Consider the following 21,406-nt stretch of genomic DNA (forward strand, 5'->3'; position numbering starts at 1 on the left):
TTCCTAGCCAGGTCAATCCCATAATGTATGCATTTTGATCAGTTCCGCTGATACAGTTGTTCATTTACACATAGGTCAGGGATAGGACAAGGTCTCAGTTCGCGACCCCGACAAGTGGCCTGCAGGCATATTAATTATTTTGTGTGTGTGGAGGTCACAACGGCCAGAATCTCACTCAGAATGTCAATCGGCCTCCATTTTGATGTTCAGGGTGACTTCCACTTTACAAGAGAACCTAAAATGCCAAGACGGCGACTTACACAACTTTTCGTTAAGGTCAAAACCTTGCAGTGGAGTCTATTTACATGATATTTTAGACAACTTGGCGTAGGCCAATACACATCAAATACTGCGATAGGAGGCATAATATCATTTCAATTCCAACAAGACTATTCACATTTCTTCCAAGCTCTATTCCACAACTGCCATGTTTCCACATATTGGGACCTGCAAGGTTCTATTTTGTGCCCATGCTCTTGAAAACCTAAATGGGGCACAGGGTAACATCCCCCACTCTGCTGGAATTGTCTACTCCAGTGATGGCTCCCATAGCAATGACTTCCATCCTGAACTAGATTTAAACGGGGCTAAATGATAACATGCTATCCCTGAACAAATCCCAAACTAATTTTCTCAAACCAGGATCACATCAAACCCGCCCATCCTTCATTCCACCGCAGAAATATGCTGGTCTTAGACCACGCCATCTTGAAGGCCAAAAAGGTCAAAAGACTTGAACTAACTTTCATTTGTTCAAGGCTCATATTAAAGCCATCCTCGGTTCCGGCCACTTTACATCAACACCCCTCCATAACGAAAGAATCTTTCTCTCCACTACAAATGTCTGGTTCTTAACTCAAGTCCTTATTACCACAAAACTGGATCACCACAGTGCCATATTAAAAGGATCAAATTCCACTCTTGTTTGAAACTGATTTCAGCTTGCAAAATACTCCGCCCTTACTGTCATCATTAAGCGCATGGGTTACACCTCCAAGTTATAGTATACATGTGTATACCACATTTTACAATGCCATACAACGCTGACTTTTCTTCGTATTTATGAAAAAATGCGTGGGCTGATTCATGGAATTATTTGCGCCGAAAAAAAACAGGGATTTGTGCGCCATTCTGCCTGCAAATCCCCATTTGTTAAACAGGGATTTGCGGGCAGAATGGCGCACAAATCCCCGTTTTTCGGCGCAAACAATTCCATGATTCATCCCTGCTGTATCATGCTAATATCACTGCAGGTAAGTCAGCACTTTTATTTTCACCCTCTGCCCCTAATAAGACTTGGCTTCTGCATTGTGCCTTGTACTTAGCAGATAGGCTCTTAAGGGGAAAATAAAGTCCACCCTCCACAGAGGACCATTTGGTTGTAGTCCATCACCATAGTGTGGCCGACAACATGTTTAACCTCACGTAGATGTAGACAGCCATGCATTGTAGCCTGACTGCTGATGTTTTAAGGTTTGGGGCGAATAACAAGGTTTCCTAGAATAAAGGGGTGTGGAATATAATCTTAAATGTGTTGAGCCACTTGTATGTAGCAGTATTTGGAATTATTCTAATTTAAAACTTCATCCCCAGTGTGACACATGTCAGAATGAAAATGCACACGTACCGCCAAGTACGCATCACAGGCCAAACACGTGAAGATTTTGTTTCACTAGATTAGACGTAACATTTGCTGGTTGCATCTTCCTCGCAGTGCACCTCAAAGTGACCACTCCTGTAACATGCTTGGCACCTTTGTGGCAAACGTGGAATCATTATTGGAACTTTATTTATGTTGCTACGTCCCAAGCAGATAAATGGGATTCTAGGGGCGGCAACAAGGGGATTCATTGGATCAATCATGACTTATTCACCTGAGATGTTATATGAAACTTGTGCAAGGTGGGAAAATAAGCCACAAGTGATGTCAAGTGCCATTCCCAAACAAGAGATGGTCTGCCTAACAAGGGTGGTGGGTGTTCGGAGGTTCTGAGACTTCAGGGCTCAGCTAACCATTTCTTGTTATGGGGAGGATTCTGGTAACCAGGCTCATGCAATGTAATCCTGTGACATGTATGACTTATTTTAGTTTAGGCTATTATGTGTTGTCTAAAAGACAGAAGTGTGAAACGCTACAACATCTGATGTTGTTCTGCCCAGAACTGAAGGAATTGAGAATCACTTATTTGCACGACTGTGTTGTGGATTTATGTGGTCTAAATGCCAAAAAATGGTGGGAAATAATACATGAATGCAGAAATAGGAAACTAAATTAGGCAACAGCAAAATTCCTTGAGCATACATTTAAAAAAAATGCTAGAGGAGAAGAGTTAAAGGAAGCAAGAACGTTAACAAAGATGGATGAACAACAGAGGAATTCGACACAATTAGTAATGATGTATGAGCACAAAAATTGTTTTGTTTTAAATAGTTTTGATAAAGTAAGTGTTTGGGCTGGATTTAATGTTTACAGATTTCAAAGACTCAACCTGTTTCTTTTTCCAGTTCGTCGATATTTGTAGGATAAGGTGTTGTCTTCTCTTCTTTCCTTGGTTAATTTTACTCTGTTTTCCTTGTTCTTTTAGATAACAATATAGTGAAACGTTTGTAATAAACCATGTACACTAATAAAAATAAACGACGAAACTATTGCTGTGGAGTACAAATAGGGACACAAAGACCAATTATTAGCAGGCATTCAGACAGCACACATGCATTTTAAGCAGTCACTGTCATGACGTAAAAAGAATGTTTTAATGGAATAATTGGGCCACCTCAGTGATTTGACAGCAGGGTTTGCTAGCTGGTGTACACGTACAAAGATGCAACTGTTTTCGTCAGATGACATGTAAAGGGCCCAACTAAGGATATATTGCTTTTGAGAATCTGAAATTTCACTGTTTTTTTTATTTTTTTTATTTACAAATAATAATAATAATATACTGTTTGTTGATTTAAAAGCGAAACACTCCTATCTTAAAATGGATGCAAAAAAAGACTTCCCCCTGCAGCCTCGTATTTTTTGTGTAAATCAACCTCAAAATAAGGGTAACATTTTCATTGCCTGCCTCTTACATATTAAATACTGGACAGTCATTGTTACAGTAACAGGTTAATTGGTCAACTTGCCTTGCCCTAAGCCCCTCTAATGATGGGTTCATCAAACTAGTTATCAGCGGCTTCCTCCGTGTCCAACCATAGCTAAAGGCAGTGCTCTTAATGCAATGTCCTACATGTTTAATACATTCCACTACATATTCCTGACCAGTTCCCAATATCCCAGACAGGAGCAGCGGACCCTCTTTGCTGAACACCTTATGTACTTCCGGCAGTATGCGCGTCCTGAATTCCCATAAGGAATCATCTTAGGTCCCACCCACCCCCCTACTTATTAATGTACTGCACCATTACTCCTTACAGGATGTAAGTAGGTTGGTCAGGTGGGGGTCCATGCATCTTCGCTTCACTCTATTAATTGAAAACGATGGGAGAGGGATGGAGGAAATGTTTCCAGTCCATTGCGTAATCTCCAAATCATATTTTATTTGACACATTAGTTATATCCCTCCAACCAGTGGCAGAGCCAGAGGCCAGGAGGAGGGTGGCTGCCGCTGGACTCCTCTACAGTGCCCGGTTCATCCCCCCCTGGTTTCCTCAAGGCAAGTGATCACATTGTTATATTTCATTTTTATTGGAGAAAAAAAAACGTGCATGCACACCGGAGTGTATATTGCAGCATGCACGCTTGCCCCCTGCTTGCTAAGAATCAGCAGCCACATTGATTGAATGGTGCCTACACCCTAATCTGACCAAAGAGAAGATTACCTGCAGACCCCTCAGCAAATCAAGGAACATAACAACATGGCCTGATTGGGAAAAAATGTGAAGTTTTCAACACAGGCACATCTCCTGAGAGCGAGCAACACACTAACCATATAAGAGCAACTCCTGCGTGGATGCAGGAAGAACATGTGGAGTTATCAATCCGGGTATGTCATCTGAGCGAAAATAATGCACGAATAGTGTCAGAGCAAATATTGGAGCAGCAGCCTTGGGGTGTACGCAATGAGTCATCGATGGTCTTAAAGAGATTACTTTTTTTTTAAAAACATTTTTATTGCAGACAAGGAGAATACATTCAATTCACGCACTTAAAGTGTAATGTCCAATATTCTTATTGAGAGGGGGATGTTTAAAGACAAAGCACAAATGATGCCTTCTCTAAAGACCATAAAAAGGTGCTGTTAAATTACTATTCATTTTACTGCATAATCGCAGTCGTCATTATGGGCGTGATGGTAATGAAGAAAAAGAGGTATTTTAAATATCTTTAATGTTTTAAATACCACCTAATTATGAGTTTGGATTTCATGGGATATTTGCTCCATATAATTTGGAAAGTACTGTAAATGCAGGATATTTAGCCCATGATGGTAAATGAAAAAAAATATTTTAAATATGTCGGTTCTATATTTTTTATTCAGTAATTGACTTTGACAACATAACTTTGTTGGCCATTTTTTTGTTTAGTTTTTTAATCCGGGGGCATACCTCATTTCGCCCTCCCACACCTTCCATCCGCCTTCCCACCCTCCCAGAAACCCTTATCACTCAATGTATATATACTTCCACGCAAAGTTATATTGTCAAGGTTAATTGCTGCAATGTAAATAATTCTCTTTGATAAACTGGAGCTTGCAACTGGAAAGGTACACTTGCAGTGGAACACATCTGGGGGCATGGTGTATATGCAGGAATATATAACACTGCAACCAAAGCACTCACCTGGATATGTACACCCACACTTAAACACACCTAGGAGACTGGCAGGTATATTGTTAACACAGACGCTTCCTCTAGGGTTCCCACCTGTACAGGCACACTATGAGTGTCATACACCAGGGTGTCTGTCATGCACAAAGAGAATCAGGCATACTCACCTGTACAGGTAAAGTAAAGCACGAGTTCAGCATCCACAGGGTGAAGATGACCCATACTCTTCCGTCCATCCTCGGGTTGTTGGGAGATCTTGGATTGTCTCTATCCTGTACAGCAGGGAGTTTTCTTCAGTCAAGTTCCTGATGTATAGATGCAAAGATCTGCTGTTTATACACCTTGAGAAGGGGAGCATCAAACAATCAGATTTCAGGATAATAGGTTACACGAGTTTATGCGGAAGCCATTGCCTTTGAAGAAAGCCTCACGGCATTAATTAAAAGATGGGTCACCCCAGGAGTTGGGGAACAGGTTGTCAACGTGAACAATTCGATTCACCGCAGACCCTGACTGAAGATAATAGTTTTGTTTTCTTTCGGAATGTTAGTTCCACTAAGATCACACACCCAGAGGATTCCTTTTATGAAAATGGTGAATTTGAGATTAGATACAGGTGCACTCAAGTACCACTCAAAGCACAAAAAGCACTGCAGCTCACAAATCTGTACGGCACTATAAACCCACGTTTTTTATATTAATCCGATAGGCACATGGCAGGCACAGGGAGACACAGAATATGCAGAGTAGTTTACCCCAACTGTTAATTCAGCACAATCTTCAATATATTTAACATTCTGCTGATGGGAGTGCATTATTCTGCACAATACCAACATGGTCATGGGTATTCTCATTTTAAGTAGGCACGGGAAAGCCAGTGTTAGGCAGAATCATATGCAGTACCCTTTGGGAACACCACACACAATTAAGACTGCAAGTGACAGTACAAATTTACCTTTGGTACACGCCTGCACTACACAGTAAAGTGGTAGCGATGGCTGAGCAGCCAGACTTAATTCAAGAGTAAAGTGAGCAGTATCAGAAGTTGCACAAAGGACAGCAATTACGATGGTTTGAACAAACACTGACTCAAGTTTCTGAGTAAAAGAATATACTTTTATTTACACAATCATTTGTAAAACAGTTTACTAAGTAAAGCAGCACAAAATCACAATCTTAATATACTACACAACACCCAATCAATTCTGGACAGGTTAAGCTCAAAATGAAGTGTGAGCAAAATGGCACTCCAGCAATTTAAAAAGGGGAGGGGGGAACAAGGTTATACCCCATTAAGCAGCACCAACAAGTAAGCAGGCAGGGCAATCTAGAAAAGGCTTACTGCATTGAGGATTCAAATCAATAGGCCTGGGCCAATGTCAATGGTTCAGAGTCTTTGCAGAGGATCACACAGTTCAGAGTAGTTTGCGGTTAAGTCTTTGCCAAGAGTTTGAAACGAAGTTGGTCGGAAGAAAAGTTACTTGAAAGAGTAGAGAAGGACAAGCCCTTGTATTGGCGAAAGATTTAAAACACTTTCACCTCAGTCGGACGGAACTAACGACCACGTTTAAACAGTACCTTAGAAGAAGAAGAATGCTGTAGCTGAGGCAGAAGTTCCTGCCAGATCCTGCAGGCTCACGGTTCCTGAAGCGACTGTCAGACTGACACGAAGGAGGAAGACTGGAGGATCCTGCACTGCCCAGGGAAGAAACCAGCATCAGAGCAAAGCTATGAATAAAAGGTGTGCTCCTTCAAACCAAAACAGGGTCAGGTCCTCCTGGCTATCTGGTTCACTGCAGCGATGCACAGTAAATTCGACCAGGGAAGGGAGGCCTTGCTTGGTGTTTGGTGAACTTTTTGGTCCCACCAGCTCAAGGGAAGAAGATTCCTTGCAGATCTTCTCTGTCCTCAAAGTGTAGAAGATTCAGACCCACAGCAGGGCTTCACCGGGAGGTTCATTAGTTGCAGCAGTCCTCTTCCTTCAGCTTCTCTTCGGTTCTCTTGATCCAGTGGTGGTTCTGCCTTCCAAGTCCCAGAGACCTGCTTTTTATGCATTTTCCCCCATTCACACAGCCTGGCTGTCAATCACACAGCAGAGTGGCTGTCCTTGCAGGACAGTCACCTAGCCAATCAAACAAGAGTGCGACCTGGGTCTCCAAGGAGACCCTGTGCAGGGGGCATAAAACCTGCCATCACATCCTGTCTACCTAGACTCTCAGGAGCCTAAGGAGGGATTCTGTGCAGAAACCTGTGAAAAGACAGTGAACAAAGGAACCAAACCTGGTTTGGCGCACAGAGTAAAAGACAAGAAAGGCCTTTAAAAAAGAAATAGCTAATAAACCCAGCTGTAACCAAATAAAAGTAAATGGGGTCCAGTGGATTAAAGTTCAAGGCTACTAACTTAGCCTAAAACAGTAACAAGGCTATTTTCATAGACTGTGGTAGGAAACATATAGTACATCCCACTGCCACCAGCCAAATCTTAAAGAAAGGGGAACAAAATAATGTTCCATGAGAGACAGACAAAAAGGGATAACTATTAACACTTTCTAGTACTCTACTCTAGTGTATACTGAGTCTGTGAATTTAAAAAGACTAATAAAGTCAATGGCAACTTTACCTGCCTGGGAGATGGTAGTCAGTCCCAGAAAATTGAGTTTAAGGTGGGAAGTCTGAGAAAGACAAACCTGTGTCACTGCACTAAAGGTGCTGTGTGTCACACAGTAAAAAGATGATGCTATGGAGTAGGTGAGGCTCCACAGTCTATGAACACATAAATGTTAAACACACAGCAAAACACATCTAAGAGTGGGAAAAAAGGCTCACACTCTTACCAGGTGAAAAAAATAAATCCTAGAAATCCAGAAAATCTGCTGAGGGGCTCAGTAGGTAAGGGGAATTCGCCATTCTGGAGAATTCTCCTTAACAGCCAGAGGATAGAAAAATGTTGCATTTTGTTTAAAAGGTCTTCGTCTGTTTGCAGGAAGTACAGCTGTTCGTGAGATTACACACCTGGCGCTTTTGATCATAGTAGTTAGTGGTATTCAGAGTGCTTCCTCCATCATCCATGACCTTCCCTGCCTGACAATGTGATATTTTCAGCCTTGGTGTTCTCAATTGAAGGGATAACATATACTTGGACAGTTGTGATATCACAACTAGCGGATTATAAAGTGATCAGGAAACTTTGGTAGCAAGAACATGAAATATGCTTAATGATACGGGTGTCAACATTTTAAACACTCAGATGTGATACCATAATTGAAGTATTATGCATTTAGAAAGTTGTGATATCACTAGTTTAAAATGATGAAGATATAATTAAGCAGCATTACACATGGCTATTGCCGATTCTGGACTCGGAAAATCAACTAATTATCACGAGCGACTTGTAAAAGACGGCACCGACACAGGTGAAAAAGCACTGGATGGAATTTGCTTCAACAAAAATCTTACTAGGGTAGTACTCCCACTTTTTGCAAGCCCTCTTTAGAACATAGTTGAGCATCCCCACCCACTGTCATGCTACCTAAGCACATTAAGGTCATCGTCACGGTTGAAAGAGCATGGATACGCCTTAAGGCAGAACACCTTTTCCACAGCCCTGGCTGACTCCAAGCCAGAGATGCCCACATGCCACCGCACTAACCCTGGACTAAGCACTCCACAAGCAACATCAATGGTAACATTCACCCAGGAAAAGTTGCCCCCAAATAAAATTATACAGAAACTGAGAGGCAATACATGTATCCACAAGGTACACCAATACATTCAAAAGGTTCAATCAAATTAGGATGGATAACTGTACAACATTTCTGCTTTGCCACCTCAACTCATTTTATCAATAAAGTGACACATATACATGATCAGCTGGATGACAAAAAGATATCTCAGACTATGAGAACAGCTCCAAACCCATTGCAACCCCATGACAGTCCCGCAGTTTATCATCATTTTATCTATTCACTGAAGCCCTTGACACTTGTCAGCATGAATCAGGATGTGAAAGGATGTGATGAACCAGAGAGCCACACACCAACCCTGCCACAACAAAAGGCATTGGCAAAGAGAGCACTGTGGGCATTTATGCAGCCATGGGGCAAGGATTTGCAAGAAACTGCCACAAGGTGGCAACAGTTTGAAAATGTTGTGATTACCTGTGCATTTCACAGACAAGTCTGCCAAATGCATAACTACTACTTTAACACAATTCAAAACTGAAGACTTCGTAAATGTTTGTTTAGCATGAATTCAGTGCAAGGAACGGCTATAAATAAAGTGACTGAAGGCACACTAGGTTAACAGATTTTGATTACCTCAATGTCTCATTTTCAGCTGCAATTACTGGCATTAAGGTGAGCAGTAAAAATAGGATAATTATGTAAGCTTTGAATCAAAAAATAAAAAGGACTCAGTACCTGCATATTTGTACTTGTGCAGCATTCAGCTCTCTACAGATCATTCACTTTTGTATTGGTCTGTCCACTCAGAGTGGCCTATGCTGGAAGAAGTAGGATGAGAATTTAACCTACTCATGCTCCAATGGCTATCCAATATGATGGGAACCTTCTTTAGGTCAGATACCTTAATATTGTTCTTTAATACACATTTCAATGAGACGGCAGTAAAAAAAAAACATGTATTACAAAGACCATTCTCTTGAAGTAAAAGCTTAGCATTTTGAAATAGCTTTCTTTTCTCAAGAATTTCAGGCATCATATATAATATCTTGATAAAACTAAATTTGATGTCCTTTCTATATGGTGTGTTTCGTCTCTGTCTACTTTTCCTTGAACTGTATTTTGTAGGAAGCAAATTAAGATTGAACTAGGAGGCTTCCTAGGATCTGGATCTGGCCGAAGATAAATATTTTCTCAGGTTACCTCAGTTGATACTGGAATTTCTTGATGAAGTGCCAGAATCTGGAAGCTGTATTCGTTTTTTGTCTTTTTTACATTTCCTACCTCTGAAACCTCTGGAATTCTACGACTGCAGACATTATTTCAATGTTCCTTAAATTAAAAGGTATCCATCCAAACTTGTATGTATTGAAGGGATTTACCAAGCCCTGGGGGTTGTGTCTCTTGTGAATTTAATTTTGCTCTAGGTCTGCCACTCGTTGCTCAACCTCATCCATGCAGTCTAAATTTCCTTACAGATCAGACCTGTTTTACTTCATGCCGTGTTCATTAACTCATATGCCTCATGCAATGCATTGGAGGAGAGCGTGATTAGTTGTTGAAGAGGGGTGCGTGTTTCCCGCTTTCCTTGAGTTGTAAGAAGTATTATTGTCTGAAGCAGAAGCCTGTGGTAACTTCTGTATTGTTTGTGGTCAAACCCCATTGTGTAGATGTCGCAGCAGCAGATGCACAGCTTCAATTCAAATAATTCAGCACTATTGAGTTTTGAAGAGACAATGAAAAGGTTGAAGAATACATGTAACTGTAAACCCTGAATAGCGTTGAACATGTTGTAAAAATCAAAATGACTTCTTGCAATATGTAGTACCAAGCATCCAGTTAGAACTAATACATTAATGCGTGTGCAGCTCAATGATTATGTATCAGTAGAACATTTTACCACCCACCATCTACAGTCAGAGTGAGTCAACACTTTGGAAACATAGCTTTGCTGTGAGGATGGTTGATGCAGTTCAATATGGTTCCCTAAGGCCGTGTCTTTAAATGTGATGGCTGATTCCCATTCTGTGATAGCACATTAATCCATTGAACCTGAACCTTTTCTTTGTAAACAGAGGTGCTATTGCTGCTATGCCACCATTGCTTTAGGAGGGTCAAACACTCCAGTTCTAGGATTGTGTCTAATGTTTTCAACTTGGAAAATCACTAAAAGGGACGGTTGACCCTATCTTCCCTTCAATGTTGCCACATGACTGGACTACGGAGACCAATGCCTTGGGGGACGGGTATAGCCAATCTTCTACTTATTTGTATTTATTTAATGTTTACATTTGTATAGTGCACACAAACCATCGGGCATCAGGGTGCTTAAACCAGTTGCACGTAGCCCGTAGGCAGAATAGCTCATCAATTCATATTTAGACAGAGGTACATAAGAGTATAAAATAAGCATGTAAGTACAATAATGACAGAGCTCATTCAGGGTTACTGAGATATGAACAGTTGCAGTGCCAAGCACTTAGGTGAGCGTCAAATGTGAGTGATAGCAGGGTGGCAGCCTGGTAGGATTCTTCTGCTCTCAGTGGCTTTGGGAGGGCATTCCATTGTTTTGCCGGGAGGGCGGGAACGCTTGAGCCGCCCGCTCTGGTTCATTTGAATTTTGGTTGTACTAGTCTGTGGGTGTAGGGTGTTCTAATTGGCCTATCAGTTTGATGGACGAGTATTTTTTTGTGCTAGATAAGGTGGGGCCTTTTTGGATATAAACCTGTGTGTAATGGTGTCTTGAATAGGATTCTTTGCCAAGTAGGCAGCCAGTTTACTGCTTTCTTGGCCTTTGATATATGGTCATGTCTGGGTACGTTTACTGCATCCTGTAGGGCATGATTTTGAATCGTCTTAAGTTTGTGTAGGTTGAGGGAAAATGTGTTGTCGAAGAGGATATTACAGTAGTCCAGTCTTGCACCTACCACTGCTCGTGCAATAGCTAAGCAACTATCTTCAGATTGGTAAGGTCTGGCCGTGATGAGGAGTTTGATGGCGTATGCTGCAGATGAGGATATGGCATTTACTTGGCGGGAGAAAGAGGGTGGCATATAAGTAGACACCTGTGGTTTTCACAGCTGGTGATACCGTAATTCTGGTGCCGTCGATGTTGAAGGCAGTGTTGTCCATATCAAGTTTATTTAGGATTGAGTGGGGACCGACTAGGAGTAGTTCCATATTGTCATCATTAAGGGAGAGCCAGTGGGTCACCATCCATGCTTGGATGGTGGTGTATGTGGAGTTTAACAAGGCAGAGTCCTGAGTGTAGTTGCCTGAGAGTTGGAGGAGGATGTTTGTGTCATCCGTGTATTAGGTGTAAATAATGCCCTGAGCGTCTAGGAGGTCGAAGAGCGGCTTAGTGAAAATATTGTTCAAAGTGGGAGAGGCACAGTAACCTTGGGGTACTCCGCAAATGATGGGAGTGGGCGCTGTACATGCTTGATCTGAAATTACCTTCATAACTCGTCCCTGTAAGAACAAGGTGATCTATGCTGCTGCTTCGTGAGAAAAGGCTGCTGCAGAGGTGAGGTGGTGACATAGGATTCTGTGATCTACTAGGTTGAAGTCTGCGTATAGGTCTAAGAGGAGCAACAGGGCAGGCTTGCCCTTGTCCCTAAAATCGTCCATCTGATTGTTTAGATCTAGTAGTGCCGATTCAGTACCATGGCCAGGGTGGAATCCAGATTGTCAGGCACCCAAGATTTGATTTGTTTCTAAGTGGCATTGAAGCTGGATGTAGGCAGCTCTATCTAAAATGTTCAAAAGGAATGGTACAGTGGTGATTGATCGGTAGTTATTAGGAATGGCAGGATCAAGGGTGTCTTTTTAGTAGTGGTAGGACCTAGGCTTCTTTAAGAAGGGATGGGACTTTGCAAGTCATAAAATATGCAATGATAAATGCTGTGATGAACGGAGCTAGTGCATCAGTCAGTCTTTAATAAGTGGGGCTGGACAGGCATCTCCTTTACATCTGGAAGGCTTAAGGCTTTTCAAGATATGAAGTGTGACCGCGGTAGTAATTATTTTGAACCAGGGAATGTCCAGTGTATCACAATTGATATTTGGAATAGTTTTGGTGCTTTGAGGTGTGTGTTTAGGGATGGATTGTTTTGTGGCTATTTTATTTTGTAGCATGTCAATTTCTTCTGGCATGGGATATTGTATGCTTGTACACCACGCAAGGTCTAAGTTGTCGGAGACTTGTGGGATAGGCAATTCTAGTTCTCTGAGGGTGGTGAATAGTTTGCACGTGTTTGTGTTAGCATTGGCTATTTTGGCGTTATACTTGGATGCTTTGGCAGCGGTGATGCTTTGTTTGTAATCTTTAGCTAGCCTTATGAATTCTTGTTTGAGAGTGAATTTTTCCAGAAGGATTCTGCCGTTCACTTCTCAGACCTAAGGTCGGCTAGCACTTCGGAATACCATGAGTTAACATGCAAAGAGAGTTTTGCTCTTTTTTGGGTTAACGGGACAATGACATTCACACCATCGATTAGAGTACTGGTGTAGAATTCAGGTAAGGCTTGGAGGTCTGAAATGCAGTTGGGTTTCCGCTTGAGTGGGTCAAGGAAAGGTAGGATATTTTCTCTAATCAGTTTTCTTGAACTATCGGCCAGGGATGGCAGTAGTCGCTTGCGGTGAGGTTTATTGAATGTTATCACAAGGATGGTGAAGGTAACTATATGGTGGTCAGAATAGATGGTCATGTTGCAAATGAGATTGGCTAGTCAGTCAAGCATTTGTCCTTTAATATGGGCATGGTTCTTGATTCGTGACCATGTGGAGATCCTGCTTGAACCCATGTGGAAACCCTTCTGAACAGGGATAGAAGGGATAGCGAACACTTAGTGGAGGGATATAGCTCCTCTCTCCATACCCCAACTATCCATGAAGTACCAATTAGAAATGTACCCTTGATGACACAGCAGTGCTATGTCCGACTATCTGTGGTCTGGGGAAGGGAGTAAGGTTGCATTGCTATTCAATCCTGAATGGCAGTCCGCCAAGACTGAGCTTAGAGTCATAAGCTAATCGAGGAAGAGCATGTTTTCCTGAGCCACACCACTGCTGCCAGTAGAACACTGCTACCTATTCCAACATATATAAATGTGAATCTGTGACATACCTGTGGGAAACGGGCATTCACATTCTCCCCCTTCACCAAGTCTATTCCTTCCAGAAGACTCTGTCGTCCAGGGAGAGAGAATGAGGATAGCCACTGGGCCCCTGCTTCAGCATCACACTCTGCTGATCTATCTATGTATGTATGTATGTATGTATGTATGTATGTATGTATGTATGTATGTATGTATGTATCTATCTATCTATTTGATTATATATATAAAAGTGAACATTTGTGCGTTTTTGGCTTCGCGTATGTTCCTCTACAAATCCAACCTTTTTCACCAAGTCGCACCACATTATGCACAGTCCCCTGTTAGGACCCTCCGGACATTACTGGCTACATGGCATCTGGAAAACCCACACTTTTCCCCGGTGTTCAGCACATTTGAAAATGTGTGGGTGGGATTGTGGCTTTCTGTATGTTCCCTATAGAATTCCACACAGTTTTACCAATCTGCATCACATTTTGCAAAGTCACCTGTTTGGATCCTCTGGACATTACTGGCTACATGGCATTTGGATACCTCACCCTTTTCCCCTTATTTCAGCAAAAGTCAAAATGTGTTTGTGGGTTTGTGTGTTTGTGGCTTGGTGAAGCGTTGTTCCTTATACAATTCCACACTTTTCACCAAAGTGCACCATATTTTGCACAGTTATCTGTATCTAGCGAAGGAATGAAAGCCCGGTCAATGCCAGCAATATCAGCTGATCTACTGTAAATTAAATGTTAAAATAAAAGTCCAAGTGACAGAGGTCAGAAAAGAACAGTGAATGTGAAAACTCTGCCCTCCAAGGGGATCTTAATGAGGGAATAGGTTACAAAAGTGCACAGTGCCTAAGGCAGCGACTAAATGTAGGTCACATTTGGAAAATGAAAGGGTTGTGTAACAAAGTGCAGTAGCAAATGTATGAAAAAAGTTATCAAAACCAAGACCTTTCCACATTTCCGCAGGTGTCTCGATAATACAAATGGTACCTCGCACGTGTCGGTGCACAAAGGGAAAAGGCTAAACCATTGGTACATCAAACGCCCTGGGGAATCCTGGATTTGGCCGTCTGGACAGCCCACACATTTGGGCCGGGGTTGTAGCAGCCACTAAGGAAAACAGGGAAACCCATGCATTTTTGAAAAGAAGTCAACAGTGGAAATCCAAAGAGGTCTGACGTTTGCTAATCTCCCTAGAATGTAGTACGCACAAGCATGGCAAAGTTGAATATGTAGGGAAAAAACACAATTTTCAGACATTTGCTATCAGGAAACCACCGAAACACGCCGGCAGCAACATATGTCCTACCCTTCCAAGTTCCCACAAGTGTCCCAACAAAAACTGTACCTCAGAGATGTTGGTGCACCTAACTTTGCACAAAGGGAAAAGGCTAAACCACTGGTATACCAAAGGGTCTGGGACAACAACATTTTTATGGTATTTGGTCTTGTGGACAACCAACATATTTCGCCCTGGGGTAACGCAGCCACTAACGAAAATAGCATCCGCTTCCATTTCTGAAAAGAAGACATCCGTGGGAATCTAAAGAGGTCTGACTTTTGTGAATCTCCCTAGAATATATTACCCACAAGGCCCGGCAAACTCCAAAATGTAACGAGAAAAACAAAAATTTCAGACATTTGACACGAGGAAATCATCGCAACACGCTGGCAACAACATATGTCACACCATTCCACGTTCCCATAAGTGTTCCGACAAAAAACGTACCTCACAAATGTTGGTGCACTTAACTGGGCACAAAGGGAAAAGGCTAAACCATTGGTAAACCAAAGGGTCTGGGACGACAACATTTTTATGGTATTTGGTCTTGTGGACAACCCATAGATTTGGCCCTGGGGTGTGTCAGCCACTAAGTAAAAAAGGCAACTCCATGTATTTCTGAAACAAAGACACCCGTGGGAATCTAAAGACTCTGAATTTTGTAAATCGCCCTAGAATGTAGTACCCACAAGGCACGGCAAAGTCCAAAATGTAAGGAGAAGAACAATATTTTCAGGCATTTGACACAAGGAATTAACCAAAAACATGCCGGCAACTACACATTTCCTACCTTCCTATGATCCCACAGATGTACCAGCAAGAACTGAACATCACATGTGTGGGTGCACTTACCTGGGCGCAAAGGGAAAAGGCTAAGCCACTGGCATACCAAAGGGCCCGGGAAGCCAACGTTTTAGGTAATTCGTTTGTGGCAACCCACAGATTTGACCCTGGTGTGTCACAGCCACTAAGCTAAAGAGGGAAACCCCATGAATTTTTTAAAAGAAGACACCAATGGGAATCCAAAGAGGTCTGACATTAGTGAACTGTGCTAGAATGTATTATCCACAAGGCCTGGCAAACTCCAGAATGTAGGGAAAAAAACACAATTTTCAGACATTTGCCACCAGGAAATCACTGAAACACGCCGGCAAGCACACATATCTTACCTTCCCACATTCCCACAGTCGTCATAACAAAAACGGTAACTCAAATTTGTGGGTGCACTGACATGGGCACAATGGGAAAAGGCTAAACCCCTGGTATATCAAACGTCCTGGGGAGTCCTGGATTTGGCCTTTTGGACAACCCACAGATTTGGGAATGGGATGTTGCAGCAAGGAAAACAGAGAACCCCATGCATTTATGAAAATAAGACACAGATGGGAATCCAAAGAGGTCGACTTTCGCGAATCGCCCTAGAATGTATTCCCCACAAGGGCCACCAAATTCCAAAATGTAGGCAAAAAACACGTTTTTCAGATATTTGCCACCAGGAAACCACCGAAGAATTCTGGCAACAACACATGTCCTACCTAACCACGTTCCCAGACGTGTCCTAGCAAAAAAGGTGACTCACATGCGTGGGTGCACCTACTTGGGCACAAAGGGAAAAGGATAAACCACTGTTATCCCAAAGAGCCTAGGAAGACATTATTTTACGTTATTTGGTTTTGTGGGAGACCCACAGTTTTGACTGCGGGGTGTCGCAGCCTCTAAGAAAAACAGGGACCCCCAGGCATTTTTTTATTTTAAAAGACACCTGTGGGAATCCAAAGAGGTCTCACTTCCGTGAATCTCCCTAGAATGTATCACCCAGAAGCCCAGCAAAGTTTAAAATGTAGGGAAGAAAACACAATTTTCAGACATTTGCCACAAAATAACCACTGAAACGTGTGACAATAACACATGTCCTACCTTCCCACGTTCCCACAGGTTTCTTGACAAAAACAGTACCTCAAATGTGTGGGTGCACTTACTGGCTGCAAAGGGAAAAGGCTAAACCACTCGTATACCAAAGGGCCTGGGAAGATGGCATTTTTACAGTATTTGGTTTTGTGGACAACCCACAGATTTGGCTCACAGTGTCACAGCCACTTAGGAAAACAGGGAACCCCATAAATCTTTTCAAAGAAGATACCCATGGGAATCCAAAGAGGTCTGACTTTCGTGAATCACCCTTGAACACATTACCCACAGGGCCGGGTAAGTTCAAACTGTAGGGGAAAAAAAATAAATTTTCAGATTTTTACCACCAGTAACTCACTGAAACACGCAGGCAACAACACATGTCCTACTTTCTCACATTCCCACAGGTGTCCCGACAAAACAGTACCGCACTTACTGGGCACAAAGGGAAAAGGCTATACCACTCGTATACCAAAGGGCCTGGGAAGACGAAATCTTTGTTATTTGGTCTTGTGGACAACCCACAGATTTGACACTGGGTTCTCACAGACACTGAGGAAAACATGGAAACTTGTGCATTTTTTAAAAGAAGACACCTGTGGGAATCCAAAGAGGTTTGACTTTCCCGAATCAGCATCAAGTGTATTACCTATAAGGCCTGTCAAAGTCCAAAATGTACTACCTTCCAAACGTTACCACAGGTGTCCCATCAAAAACAGTTCCTCACATATGTGGGTGCACTTACCTGGGTGCAAAGGGAAAAGGCTAAACCACTGGCGTACCAAAGGGCCTGGGAAGACAACATACTTACAGTATTTGGTTTGGTGGACAACCCACAGATTAGGCCACAGGATGTCGCAGCCACTAAGGAAAACAGGAAACCCAATGCATTTTTGAAAAGAAGACACCTGTGGGAATCCAAAGAGGTCTGACTTTCGCAAATCGCCCTACAATGTATTACCCACAAGGCCTGGCAAAGTCCAATATGTAGGGAGAAAAACTAAATGTTCAGACATTTGCCTCCAGGAAACCACTGACACACGCAGGCAACAACACAGGTCCTACCTTCCCATGTTACAACAGGGGTCCTGACAAAAATGGTACCTCATGTGTGGGTGCACTTACCTGGGTGCAAAGGGAAAAGGCAAAACTACAGGCACACCAAAGGGCTTGGGAAGAGCACATTTGTAGAGTGTTTGGTTTTGTGGCTAACCCACAGATTAGGCCATGGGGTGTCGCAGCCATTAAGGAAAACAGGGTACCCCATTTTTTTTAGATATTTACCATCAGCAACCCCCCGAAACACTGGCAACAACACTTGCCATACCTTCCCACGTTTGCACAGGTATCCCGATGAAAACAGTACCTCACATGTGTAAGTGAAAATACCTGGGCGTAGAGGAAATAGGCTAATCCACTGGTATAATGAATGCCCTGGAGAATACTGTATTTGCCATCTGGACAACCCACAGATTTAGGCCTGGGGTGTCGCAGGCAGCAAGGAAAACAGGGAACCCCATGCATTTCTGAAAAGAAGACACCAGCGCGAATCCATCAAGATCTGACATTCGTGAATCGGTCTAGAATGCATTAACCACAAGGCCCAGCAAAAAAAAATACAAAATGTAGGTAATAAAACACTATTTTAAGACATTTGCCACCAGGAAACCAATGAAACCTGCCAGCATGTTCCCAAAGGTGTCCTGATGAAAAATGTTTGTCATATGTGTGGGTGAACTTAACTGGGCGCAAAGGGAACAGGCTAAACCACTGGCATACCAAAGGGCCTGGAAAGACGCAATGTATACAGTATTTGGTCTTGTGGATAACCCAGATTTGGCCCTGGGGTGTCACAGTCACGAAGGAAAACAGAGAACCCCATGCATTTCTGAAAAGAAGACACCAGTGGGAATACAAAGAAGTCTGACTTTTGAGAATCACCCTAGAACTTATTAAACTATTTTAAGACATTTGTCATCATGAAACCACCGAAACACACCAGCAACAACACATGTCCTACCTTCCTACATTTCCACAGGTGTCCTGACGAAACAGTCCCTCACCTGCATGTGTGCGCTTACCTGGGAGGAAAACAAAAAGGGTTGATCATCCCCATGTTCCAGGATGGTTGTGGTGATATCACCAGCCATGGGTGCCTGTCTCCAATGTGGGTCGACCTTCCGCAAGCCCAGCGGCAGTTGCAAGGAACCCCAACGGGTACCCCGTCCTTCACCGGAGGGAATATCTGTAACGTGGCATGGCCAGAGCTCCAGGAGAGCCGGGGGTGCTGTCGGTGGATCTGGGCGCCTGTCTCTGATGTGTGTTGCCTGTCTCCAAGCCCAGCAAAGGTCCCAAGTGGCCCCAGAAGGGTCCCCATACTTTTTCCCGGAGGGAAAAGCTCAAAAGGAGAGCACCCAGAGCTCCACAATGGTCAGGGTTGATGTCCCCAGCCATGGGTGCCTGTGTCCCATGTGGGTCTATCATCTCAAAGACCAGCGGCGGTTCCAGGCTCAGCAGCGGTCATCGTTTGACTCAGGTGGGTGCCCGTCCCTCCTAGGAGGGAAAAGCTGCAACTCGGGATGGGCAGAGCTCCAGGAAGTACCGGGGAGGCTGCTGCTAGGCTTGGGCACCTGTCTCCCATGAGGGTTGACATTTCCAAGTCCACCAGCAGTCCCAGGGAGCCCAGGCAGGGTCCAGGGTCACCATCCCTCACCACAGGGAAAAGCTTTTACAAGGCACATCATGAGCTCCAGGACGGTCAGGGCTGCTGCCCCCGGTATTGGGCCCCTATCTACAATGTGTGTCGACTGTCCACAAGTACACCCACAGTCCCAGGGTGCCCCGGCAGGGTCACCATCCCTACCGAGAGGGAAAACCTCAAACGCAGTGCAGCGAGAGCTCCAGGACAGTCAGGAGTAATGCTACTGGCCATGGACGCCGGTCTAACATGTGCGTTGATTGTCCCCATGTTCAGGGGCGGTCCCAGCAAACCCCGGCAGGGTCCCCATCCTTACACGGTTATAAAAGCTCTAATGCAGCACGACCAGAGCCCCAGGATGGTCGAGGTGATGTCCCCGGCCATGGGCGCCTTTCTCCCAATTGGGTTGATCATCCCCAAGTCAAGTGGCAGAACCCAAAAAGCCCCGGCAAGATCCATGTAATGCTGGAAATGCATTGGAGGATCCGGGCCTCCCTTTACTGTAATCCCTTATCATGTGAGTTCCGTGTTATTTTCTGCACAGGATTCCAGTCGGGACTCCTGGCAGTGCAGCTCTTCCTCTTTTTGGTTCTGGTGAACAGGGACCCTTGGGATACCATTATGACACCCCTGGGTGGGGGTACAACCCTGTACCCCTAGTGTATGTTTTTGGCACCTGTGGTTGCAGAGTATGGGCTGGTGGCAGCTTCATGCTGATATGACAGGAGCTCTGAGTATCCTATAGTTTGGGATACCCAGGCCCTGCCTTAGGAATCAGTGGATTCCAGATAGTACACAAGATGGGCCGTGGATCCTCTTGGTTTCTATTGCCTGTTGCCTTATTTTCCCAAAGTCCTGGGAAGTCCTGACTCTGTCTTTTCCCCTGACAGGCAGTTGGATGGAAGAACCATTTATGGTATTATGGGGAGGTCCAGGCCAGACTGACTGGGGCCTTCCCAGTGACTGTATGTTGTGGGTACATCCCTGGGGTTGGACCTGTGTGAATAGAGTGTGTGACCAATATGCATTCTATGATATGGGTGTCTGGTTTCTGTGTCGGTGACACAATGAATGAGACATCTCTGCCTAAAACTGACATGAGTGCAGTGTATAGTGCTGAAAAGCTGGGTATTTGCCGAATCCACATTCCTTGTTATCTCTGTCTGGGTGGAAGTGAATGGCCTGAATGCCTGTGAGCCTGATTGACTTCCTGCCTGCATGAGTGCCCTTCTGTGTGATTGGCTCACTGAGCCTGGCTCAGTCAGAGTGAATGAGGGACAGATGTGTATAGCTGGGGACCTATCACTTACCAATGTGTTCAGAAACTGAAGTCGAATCTTGGAGCTCATCCTTGAAGCCTACTCAGAAGAATATTGCTGCTGCATCTTCAATGTTTATGTTTATGTTCATTCAATTATATTGCGCGCCAGACCCGGCGGTATATGTGCACAGGAGCAACAAGGTTATTCTCAGCTTGGTTACAGTGCTGTACAACAATTACAGTGTGTACATAGGTTAACGCAATTGCAGTTGTAGCGGCATATGCAGTGATAAACAATTTACAAGTATACATATTTACAATGTAATACAAAAGCTGCCGAGTATTTCGAGGACTGATCCAAGAAAGGGCCTGGCGAGGAGACCTTCCCCCCAAGCTAAAAGGGACTATTTTGGTCCCTGCTGTTCTTCATTGAGGCAGAATGGAAGCCAGCCTTGTGAGTCTGACGTCCGGAGAAGGGGTCCGCCGAGAAACCTGAAGAGAGCAACTGGACATCGAGGTCATTGTTAGGAAGATTTATTCTTGTGCAATTTTCCCCACATTTATGGACCCCCGAAACTTTTTGCTTTTGTTTGGCTATCCTAGCCTGATTTTATCCAGTGGAGCCCAGCCTTCAGCTGAACTCCCCTGGGCTTTTGTTCACTTGTTAGGGGGAAACTGACACATCCTTCAG

The 21,406-nt window shown here is 43.7% G+C and overlaps 1 protein-coding gene across 7 annotated transcripts in view; it reads right to left on the reverse strand.

Annotated features, from left to right (window-relative positions):
- LOC138503495 (embryonic protein UVS.2-like) overlaps window positions 1-21,406 on the reverse strand; it is a 293,734-nt gene that overhangs the window by 193,574 nt on the left and 78,754 nt on the right. For 3 of the 7 annotated variants that reach the window (XM_069623275.1, XM_069623273.1, XM_069623271.1), the window contains exon 2: window positions 4,941-5,078. The exons of 1 other annotated variant lie outside the window; for it this stretch is intronic. In XM_069623275.1, coding sequence (XP_069479376.1) covers window positions 4,941-4,995 — 55 coding nt within the window. In that variant the 5' untranslated portion in view covers window positions 4,996-5,078. Of the gene's footprint in view, window positions 1-4,940; window positions 5,115-21,406 lie in introns of all 7 variants that reach the window. 3 more of the 7 variants (XM_069623274.1, XM_069623272.1, XM_069623270.1) reach the window with 1 other exon arrangement.

Source organism: Ambystoma mexicanum, chromosome 11, assembly GCF_040938575.1.
Source record: "Ambystoma mexicanum isolate Mex_15411 chromosome 11, UKY_AmexF1_1, whole genome shotgun sequence".
NCBI lineage: Eukaryota > Metazoa > Chordata > Amphibia > Caudata > Ambystomatidae > Ambystoma > Ambystoma mexicanum.